The sequence below is a fragment of the Akebia trifoliata genome, chromosome 2 (genome assembly GCF_017979445.1).
Source record: "Akebia trifoliata isolate Shusen 1 chromosome 2, ASM1797944v1, whole genome shotgun sequence".
NCBI lineage: Eukaryota > Viridiplantae > Streptophyta > Magnoliopsida > Ranunculales > Lardizabalaceae > Akebia > Akebia trifoliata.
The window spans coordinates 20,473,412-20,484,686 of NC_141376.1; the positions used below are offsets into that span (position 1 = coordinate 20,473,412).

The 11,275-nt window shown below is 37.4% G+C and overlaps 1 protein-coding gene across 1 annotated transcript; it reads left to right on the forward strand.

Annotated features, from left to right (window-relative positions):
• Positions 1-300: 300 nt before the first annotated feature.
• OGG1 (8-oxoguanine-DNA glycosylase 1) lies at positions 301-4,996 on the forward strand. The gene is made up of 4 exons (XM_086431992.1): positions 301-1,140; positions 2,832-3,042; positions 4,122-4,344; positions 4,501-4,996. Exons 1-4 carry the CDS (start codon positions 332-334, stop codon positions 4,506-4,508), a joined length of 1,251 nt encoding a protein of 416 aa, XP_086288118.1. The 5' UTR covers positions 301-331; the 3' UTR covers positions 4,509-4,996.
• Positions 4,997-11,275: the final 6,279 nt, after the last annotated feature.

An 11,275-nucleotide genomic window follows, 5' to 3' on the forward strand; every position in this document is an offset into this window, starting at 1 on the left:
GAAGAAGTCTCTCTTGGATGACTTTCGTTAAAAATTATTTTGAATTTCATTTAAAATCCGTAGAGCAAAAGAAAAATTCAAATAAACATCATTTTTTTTGACTTTTTAGATTTACTAAAAGTAAATATAGTAGAAACAATCAGTTTCAGAAGTCCAAAAAAGAACAGCCCTTCCTAATCAAATTGTGCAACGTAGACACACCGTTCCTATTTATAGAAACGGGACACCCGATGGGATCTCGACTCGTTTGGTTGTCGTTCCAATAGGATCCGAATCTTAACCGATCCATTGACTCCCTTTCCCGTCAAAAAATTACAAGAAAATTTGATGAATGCTGAGCCATCTAACAACTTTGCCTATCATGAAGAGGCAGAGGTCAAGAACACCATTTATCTCCAAATCCAACAACAAACCACCAACTCCTTCAACACCTCCCACCCCACAAACCATCCAAAAATCCCAACAACAGAGCTTCAACATCAAGAACACCATTTCCATCTCTTCCTCTTCCTCAAAGAAAAAAACGAAAACAAGTCTCATCCCAAAGTTGTCCAACAATAATCTCAAAACCATCCCCAAAGAATTAACCCTACTAAATTGGGAACCCCTCAATCTAGGAAGATCAGAACTCTTCTTACCCCTCACTTTCCCAACTGGCCAAACCTTCAGATGGAAGCAAACAGGGCTTCATCAATACACAGGCGTAGTCAAATCCCATCTTGTCTCGCTCAAGCAACTCGATTATGGCTTTGGTGATGTCGCTTACTTCGTTCATGGGACCACCTCCACCAATGATGATGTGGGAAAGGCCAGAGAAGCTCTTGCAGACTATCTCAATTTCGGTATTTCGCTCTGCGAGATGTGGGAATCCTTCTCGGCTTCAGATTCAAGATTTGGGGATTTGGCGTCGCATTTGGGAGGTGCCCGTGTGCTTAGGCAGGATCCCCTTGAATGTCTAATTCAGTTCCTTTGCTCATCTAACAACAATATTGGGAGAATTACTAGAATGGTGGATTTCATTTCATCGTTAGGAGACTTTCTAGGGACTGTTGAAGGTTATGGGTTTCATGAATTCCCTTCTTTGGAACGATTGTCGATGGTGTCGGAGGAGGAGCTTAGGGTGGCGGGTTTTGGGTACAGGTTGGTTTTCCTTCTCTTTGTTTAGTTATCAACTACATTTGGGTTTTCTACAATTGGTTGTTCTTATTAGCATTTATTTTAGTTTGATTGCATACTTATAATTTGTATTATTTGAGCCCGAATGGTTAGTAAATGTGCACTGTTTATGATTTCTTTGGGGGATTTGAAGGAAAGGAACATATGAGTATTTGAAGAGAATTATAACCAATCACTTCATGATCATGCTAGGTTTACTTTTTTTGAGAATTTTGTATCTACATGGGTCCTTACGTGATTTTTTTTTTTTTTTTTTGGGAATGCATTATGTAGGTTGGTCTTCTCGACCTCATTTTCTCAATAAATTTATACTTTTAAAAAAAAAAAAATTCTTATTTCTTTTAAATAAATTCTGTGAGATGTATTATGAAAGGAACGCTAGTGAGATTCTTTGAAGGAAAGGAGAGTGAAGTTCATTAAGTTATTATCAATATTTTGGGATTGGGTGCAAGCTTTACAAGGACTCTAGGAATTTCTTTTTTGAGGGTTTTATGTTTAGGTAGGATTCTCTATGCAGAGAGGAAGCATGTTGACAATTTCATATGTTTCGCGCTTTTATACAAAATTCTCCGTTGCTCTTAAGTATGGTCCACTTGACCTCCTGCTTTGTATGGTTCTTTGCACTTAATTCAAATGTCTCAACTAAAAAGAAAATAAAAAATAGATGCCAAATAGTGACTACAAGACTACCCTTTTAACTCTTCTAAATGCTAAGTTTAAGCCCATGGCTTTATTTGTTGATGTCCTACGCTGTAACTATTAGTTCAATCCCAGCGTATCCTCCAAAAGTTATAAAGAAATTCTCACACAGAATTCCAAAAATTACTACTAGACTTTTGCTTAATGGGAAACATGAAACCTTTAAAAATAAATAAAAATAAATGCATCAATAGCTCGCAAAGTGGAACCTATGTATCTATCTCTATTTGTTTGCTTCGTATAGATTGTAAAACTACTGTCAAAATATAGATTCTGCTATAAGGTCTCGTTCTCATTCCCAATTCATGAATCTGCATATGGGAGTTTGAAATTGGCCGACCAATGCTCTTATCTCGACAGATTCATGATTCTATGTAGAAAGTTCCTATGTTTCTACCTCGACAATTTCAAGTTTATACCACTCCCTGATCCCCCAAAAAACCCCTAACGTTTTCTATACAAATTCATGGCTTGCTTTGAGCCTCATCTATTTGTGGTTGGTTTCATAAAATTCATGAAATGTTGTACTCAGAATGAGTTCCCCATCAGTAAAATCAAGAATTTTACCAATAAAAAATAGTTTAAAAATTTGATGGTTTTTCCTACTTTTGAAATGCTAGTCATGGATTCCCACTCAAGTCTCTAGATAAGCATCTAGGGACGGAAGCTCTGTCTGGAATTTGTACATGCATGTATGGTGTTATCAAGTGGCAACAATAAGTTTTACAGCGTAAAGGACTACAAATTGATGAATTTCTTTGTGAATACATGGTCAGCTGAATACTCTTGATATCACTATATTTGTGTTCACTCTTGGCTTCCACGAAACCACTAATATATTGTGCATATAAATATTCATATTTTTTCTTGGCCACTTGCACTTTTATGTTTCTCTCTCTCTGATTGTGTTTTTCTTTTGACCATTTGATGAGTTCATTCTTGCTATTGATGAGCAGGGCAAAGTATATCGTTGGCACAGTTAAGGCATTGCAATTGAAACCTGGTGGAGGTTCAGAGTGGCTTGCTTCTCTTCGTGCTTTGGATCTCAACGAGGCAATTGAAGCTCTCTCTACTTTACCTGGGGTTGGTCCCAAGGTGGCAGCCTGCGTTGCACTCTTCTCTCTAGATCAACACCACGCTATTCCTGTTGACACACATGTGTGGCAGGTGCATTTTCCGTTTGCCTAGAATTGTTTATGTAATGATGCAAATTTTTTTTATTTTTTTTTAAATTTTGCTCACCAAGAAATGGAACTTTATGTGATGCTTGAGTCATTTGTAATTGTTTATAGTTTTTTTATTTTTAATTTCTCTCTTTTCTGTGGTTCTTGCTTTTTTGGGAGACTTTCTTGGCTCTTTTCTCTTTCTTAATAATATTTATTTTTTACCTATAAGAAAAGAAAAAGAAATGGGGCACAGTCAATGGATCGGATCATACTCAGATACAAATTCAATCCTATCCAATAATTTAGGCCCTCGATCAAGGATTTGGGATCCGATTCGATAATATTTCATTTTGAAGAATTACTGAATCAGTTGTGGATCAACCATGTCCTGGTTGTATGAGAAAATATATTAAGTCAATATTTGTATTTGTTTAAATATATGATGTATGTCTATATTTGAAATAATTTTATCAAATTGGATTCTCTCTGATCTGGACCAATCCAAGTATCGTCAGATTGGTTTGGATCCATTTTCCAAGATCCATTAGGACCGGATCCACTAAGTTATTGGTCAAATCCAGAATAAAATTTGAAAATCATTTCTATTTTGATCATTTCTTTTCTGTTTCAATTGTAGCGAATACATTTTCTATTTTGGAACGACCGACCTTAATAACACCTTTTACTTTAACTCATTAGATTCAGTAGTGGGTTCATTAATTGCACATAATATCTCAAACGAAGAGAAAAAAGTCTCGCACGATCGCTCGAAGAAATAAAACCTTTATTTTGGTCCAACTCAATTCTAAGACTAGTAATTTCATTATCTTTTCCTTTTAGATTCTACATTCTATCTTTCCATAGAATTCTATTAACATTATGTTATGGAGTCCCATCCTTGTAGCGAGGTCAAGAAGGAACCTTTGGCTCTAATGCAACAATGGTTACTTTTATTTCCACATGCATTTAATTCTTGATTAACCCAAATATTACTTCTTCTTGCTAACTTTATACTCATTTATCGGTGATTGTAATCAAGTTCTGATGTGTGAATGTTAATTTTTTTGGGGTCGATCAAAGATTGCAACTCGATACCTCATACCAGAGCTCGCAGGTGCACGTTTGACGCCTAAGCTTTGTAATCGCGTGGCAGAGGCATTTGTGAGCAAATACGGGAAATACGCTGGATGGGCACAAACTCTACTTTTCATTGCTGAGTTACCCTCTCAAAAGACCATACTACCATCACATTTGGGGACTACTGGGGGGACCAAATCCACTAGAAGGAAAGATGGGGAATCAGGTAGTGGCAGTAAAAGTCTATTTCAAAGTTATTGAGACTTTCTAGTTATAATTGGATGCCTAGATTTTAAGTCTTTTTTATTATTTTTATTATTTTTTTATTTTTTTATTTTTATAGTTTGTAATGGTTGTATTAATCTCTTTTTTAACGAATCAGATTTGTAGACGGAGTGCGAAGAGAGAGTAGCTTGTAAGGCTCAATTCAGATTGTTGAACTTGCCTACTGCATGGTCTCAAAGGTTGCCTATGAAATCTGTTCTTCTGTTCTCTAATATGTGATTTTTTGGCCCTCCTTTGACCTTCTATTCTCCAGTCTCGATCATCTTTCAAGTGCTGAGCAATTACTCATTTCGCTACGTTTGAACTTTGGAGGTAATTAATGTTAAGTCAACCGATTTCTTAAAGTAGCATTGATGCCATTTTAATTAGCTTGCAACTATCACACTATGAGCCATGGGAGGGCTTTCTATTTATTCGTCAAGTTGTGAAGTCTCATTATTGCTTTTGAAAAAATAGATTAGTTTTTGGAAGCAAGTATAATTTGTAGTGTTGCAGTAGTACTAGAATTCTCATGATATTTCATGGATTCCTATCTTGCACTATCAACACATCGACCTCTCTTTTGAACTTGAATGGAAGGTATCTTTATTCTTTTCCGTAGCGAGTTTGCTCCCATTCATCGGGGATGGCATCCTTTGCACCTTTTCTCTTCAACGTCTCATTAGTTTAATGCTTATGCTTTACTCATGTATCTTCTTGTCTGGGGCTGTTGTTTTAGGCTACTTATCCTATGAGATGTGCATTGATCTTTGTAAACTTTCTTGCAATTAATTGTAGTGAGGATTTAAGTGTAAGTGATTGGGTTAAATCTTTAGGAGAATTATTGGTTAGGTTTGACATTTTAGATCGCTTAGATTGCTCGATTTGATCCATATAGATATGTATGGTCCATTATGGACTCCTCGTTACAGGAAGCACTACATTAGTTTCATAGACAAATTTTCCGTATTTGTTATGATCCATTATAAGTCTAAAATTCTCAACTCATTTCTAGAAAGTTGAAAAGTGGTTGGATTGGAAGATTTAGATGGTTCAATCTCATCGGGACTAGATGAATCACAATGTGATTAATCATGTAATTTTGTAGAGTACCTAATAAAGTAGGGGATTTTCATCAAGTGGAATATTTTTTCCCCAACAGAATAAATTGCACCTACCAAGTTGTGGTTCGAGATTATATAGTGACCAATATCGTGAGTCATTTTGGAGTTTAGTCTTGGCTATTGCCATTTTATGTTCTCAACCAATTTGCGAGCCAAGTTTGCTTGAGATACTTTATTTAAGCTATTTGTCACTCCATCAGATACACCGTTCGGCCATTTTCAAATTGATTGATGTGACTTTTCTATCAAGCGGTCTGGTTGGAATATCCAAGTTGACTCAAATGATAATCTCGATTTTCTAAGATCAATTTTATCTTGCCGCTTTTCCCCCTAAACATGGAATGATCAAAAGATAATCTAGTGGGCTCAGTGAATTGAACCACATTTTGCTTCACAGTTTTTATGATAGATTTGGCCAAAAGTAAATGTTTGCTTACTTAAAATAAAAGAATATTTTTTAATCTTTTATTTTTGAAAGGTTAAATTTTCTTAGCTTATCTCGAACAATATGAATGGGCTCTCTTCTTCCAAAGAACAATTGGGGTACTAGTGTGGTACCTGCAACACCCTTTAACACTACTTAGAATAGAAGTTACAGAAAATAATGATTACAAATTATAATCACCTTCCTCTCCCCCTCCAAGATTCTTGGGATCTTTCCAATATGAACTCAAAGATAATAGGACAGCTCATCCTTTTATTTGTTCTGACATGCTTTTCCTTGCTTACGTATCGGTAGACATTCAACTTGACTCAACTAGGCTATATATTGATTAGAGTTGCCCAACTCCTAAGGTGCCACATTTGGGCAACGCTGGATTCTATCCTGATCAGTTGCTTAAACCATTCATAAATTCAAACACGTGTAGGGTCCGATTCAATTTGACTTTCACCCTATACAATTATTCACCCCTCTTGAGAAGACACAAGCCTTCGTCGTCATCTCAAGAAGTGCTTCCTATTTTGCTGGTTGCCATAGTTAAGGTGCGTCGTTTTGAGGAAAATCATAACGACTTTTTCTTCAACATCATTTTTCTTTAAATGCGATCAACATTTCATTTTAGGATGGCCCATACATTTTATGATCCAATTCGGACAACTCTTTTCGGCTCTTCCATTCCTAGAGTGTTACATCTTTAAAAAGCCCTCTTGAAGGGGCCTAATGGTGTCGGTTCCCTAGTATGCCCTACTCTAGGGATTCTCTACAAATAGGGCACTTGACTTGATATTTCATCCTCGTCACTTGCTTTGATGTTCTCATTTCTATGTGACTTCTTGTTGTTCCTCTCTCTCTCTCTTCTCAAGTTCTTCTTGCTGGAAGGTTCCCGTTTTAGCTTGTTTCTACCTTTTCGCGAGGTACTCAATTTTTCTTCTTCTTTTTTCTGTGTACAATGACTTCTAATGTCGAAGAAATCAGAACCAAATACTCAACAACCCTGATGATCATAGAGAAGGTGAAATCCTCATTTTCACAGGCAATTTAACGTTGGCTTGCGTTTCCCTTTGTCCCCGTTCTTGTGGAAGTCCTCAGCTAAATCAACCAAGCATTTGAGTAGATGGTAGGTAACTTCTACCACTTAATGGAGGGGATAGAAAGGATGAGACAGTCTTAGAACATCACCCTCGTGGATTACCTCTCCAAATACACCCTTAAGGTTAACTCTTCCCACCCAGACCACTATTCTCTCTTCTCTCGATCAAAGGATGCAGCCTTTGTCCACCATCTCCCTAGTTCGGACAAATTGTGGCATAAAGACCCTGTCTTCATATTTGGAAAATGGGAGTTGGCCTGAACGAACCTAAAGAGGGATCTAGGGTCCCAAAAATGTTCCAAGTTAATGGAACATGTGGATAATCATTTTAGTAATAATACTAGATTACGACACGCGGTATGAATACAAATTGAGTCCCAGAAACATGGAAAGATGTCGCGAGTATTCGAGTCCGAGAAATATAATTTGACGAGTCTGAGAGATATGAAGAGACGAGTCTAGGGTCGAAACTCGGAATTAGAGAAGTGGAACGTATAATCGAATCCCGAAATATACGTGATTAAGAGGGTGGAAAATTAAGGATCTTCCTAGATATAAGGAAGTCGATCTTCCTAGATATAAGGAAGTCGTTACTAAACATAGTTCCATGAATCTAGACCTAATAAAAGGAGGAAATACATTTCAACTAATACACCGAATTTTTGGGAAGATGACATCATAGAAAATCCAAAATGATCAGGAAAAAACCTTTATAAATAAGAGGGGAAAAACAACACAAAAAGTATATTTTTTCTGGGATATAGGGGAAATTCTACACTTTTTTACATTTATTTCTGACTAGGTCATCGGAGAGGTTATATTGTAGGCACACCCCAAAGCTTAGGACATTCAAAATTAAGGCAAGAGTTGCAGATTTCGAGGTAGTGCAAGAAATAACATCTACAATTTGGCATCGTTTGTGGGAAACGATCAGCATGGGAAGGCTAAGGCGAGAAGGGACTAGGGAACCAGTCAATCTCCTACTTCCACCAGTAGACTCTCAGCTAGTAAACCTACCCTTGGGTTCACAAGACCAAATGCTGGTTGTTTAGCGCATGTTGACTGAGATGAGAACGAAGATGCAAAAGGGGCTTCAACAACAAAGAGACGAGATTCAAGCTATCAGAAGGGATAATGAGCAGTTGAGACAAATGCTGTCGGAAAGATTTGAAACGAGGGAGGAACCAGAGAGCGGGGAAGAACAGTGAAGTGAACCTTAAAACAATGGAGCTGAGCACACAGAACCCGAGCGAATTATGAACTTGATAAGAATGCATGTACTCGAGGGGAGTTTAGAAGCTCAGAATCTAGTCACAAGGGAAGAAGTCAAGGAGTTACTTTGAAGGAGGGATGGCGAAAATAATCGGGGAAGGAATGCAAATCAACTAGTACGCGGTGTTATCTGGGAGCTTCGAATAACACCATTCTCTGACGATTTTGACATTCAAACCACTAAGAAACTTTGAGCCACATACTAGAGATTAGTAACAAAAATGTTTGAAAATATGATTGGAAAAATAATGGAAGTTTATATTGATGATATGCTTGTCAAAAACAAAAGCACATGAAATCATCTAGGCGACCTCGAAAGATGTTCGCAAGGCTCCAAGAATATGTAATGAGGTTAAATCCAAAGAAGTGTACCTTCAGGGTCTCTTCAGGAAAATTCTTCAGATACACAGTCACGAGAAGGGGGATAAAGGTGAATATGGAACAAATCAAAGCTTTGATAGATATGCCAAGCTCGTAGACAGTCAATCAAGTATAAATTTTGACGAGAAGAATAACCGCATTAAGAAGATTCATCTCCCACGTCTCAGATAGATGTAGACCATTGTTCAGATTACTAAAGAAAGGGAAGAAGTTTGAATAGACAGAGGAATGCGAGCAAGCTTTTCATAATGTAAAGAAGTACTCAGGGGAGCCACCAATTCCCAGTACACTAAAAGTGAGGAAGAACTGGGAATCTACCTAACCTTCACTCTACTCTCGATAAGCTCGACATTTTTCAAAATTGATTTGGGGGGATAATATCCGATCTGCATCCTAAGAAAAACTTTGGGAGAGTCAGAGGTGGGGTATACTTGGACGAAAAAAGTTGGACTAGCATTAGTATATTCAACACAGAAGTTGATGTCCTATTTTTAGTCACATCGCATCCAGGTAATCACGGATTACCCACTTAGGGAAATGTGTCAGAGGGCAGAAAAATTGAGAAGAATACGATTTATTGTTCGAAGTCCGGATGGCAATAAGTAGGCAAGTTCTGGCCAACCTTTTGGCAGACTTACCTATTGACGATTCAACTTGGGAAGAAGATGAAGACTACCTAGAGGTAATCAACGTTGAAGAAGACACTTGAAGGACAGAAGCAGGGATGAGGTTGTTCGTAGATGGGTCCTCCAATTATAGTGGTGTAGGGATTGGCATAGTCCTCGTAACTCCGAGCAATGATAGATTGGAGAAAATGGTGAAACTGAGATTCAGAGCTACAAACAATGAATTTGAATATGAGTCTGCTGTGAATGGGCTGAGAATGGAGCTCGGCATAACGAAGTTAACCTTGTTTACTGACTCGCGGCTGGTAGCTAGCCAATGCAATGGGGGGGTATCAAGCGAAGATGAACTGATGGCTTGATACCTTGACATGTTAAGAGTTGAACTAGAAAGTTTCAGCAACATACGAATTAAGAGAATACCGAGAGATGAAAATCGATATGCCGATTCACTACCATATGTAGTTTCTATGCTCGGAGAATTGGAGGTAAGGGAAGTGCTAGTAGAATATCAATAGATGCCAAACATTAACAATCGAAAGATAGAATGCATGCAGTTGGACATGGCGAATTCATGGATGGACGAGATTAGTAAGTACTTGAAAAAATGGAAATTGCTAAAAGACAATAAGCAAGCAAAAAGCCTATTTTACAAAATGTTGAGGTACACAATGGTCGGAGAAGAGTTGTACAGAATATCCTATGGAGGGCCACTATTAAAATATCTCGATACAAAAGAAGTAGAGTTCATCATGGTAGAAATACATGAAGGAATTTGTGGGAATCACTCTAGAAGACGGTCGTTAGCTTACAAAATAATCATTTAGTGGTATTATTGGCAGAGGATGCAAAAAAACTGTAAAAGATACGTAAGAATGTGTTCTCAATGTTAGAAACATGCTCGGATGATCTTCTACCCAATGATGGCGCCATAACCATTTGCAATATGGGGAATGGATGTGATAAGTCCTATGCCACGAGGATTAGGGGGAAGGGTGTTTATACTAACGACCATGGATTATTTCACAAAGTGGATTGAAGTGGTACCATTAGCTCGGGTAAAAGAGAAGAGGTCATCAAACTTATATGGGAGCATATCATTACTCGGTTCGGTATCCGTACGTATTCATCTCGGATAACGGTATGCAAACCTAGTGTGAAGAATATGAGATTAGATCCTTGCAATCATCACCGAGATATCCTCAAGGAAATGAACAAGTCAAGGCATCAAATTGAACTATAAAAATCGATTGGCAAAACATAAAAGAAAATGGGTGGACGAGCTCCAGAACGTTCTATGGGCTTATGGAACAGCCCTTAGGAGAGGAATAAGATTCACACCATTCACATTTGGCATATGGCTTGGAAGTAATTATCCCAACCGAGAAACAAGTACCAACGAAAAAAATGTAAATCGCCTAAACAATAACCAATAAGGAGCTGTTAGCTAAGAACCTTGATTGGCTGGACAAAATGAGATAACTAGCATTAGAATAGTTAGGGCAATATCAGCAATAGTTGAAGACAACATATGATCGGAAAGTATAGGGAATGATTATCAAACGAAGAGATATAGTACTAAGGAAAGTATTCTAGAACACATGAGAGATTAACAATGGGAAATTTGGAGCAAACTACGAAGGACCTTACATAGTGCGTGTGGCAGCCCCGAAACACTAACACAAGCCCCATGTCAAATCTCGAGGTACTAGGTAGCATCTCAAAATTTTGGCATGATTTTCTCTACTTATATTAACATTTCAAGGCACTAAATATCTACTTCACCTGATAAACAATGTACATTATATCCTACATATATACATACAAAATAGAATAATAGTATAAGCCTATATACATCTAATAACGTACGATATATCAGAATGCGGAAGAAAAACTTAATATACAAGATTATAAAAAAAAATTGACTTTAACAAAAATCATAACGTTCTACCAAAATCTAT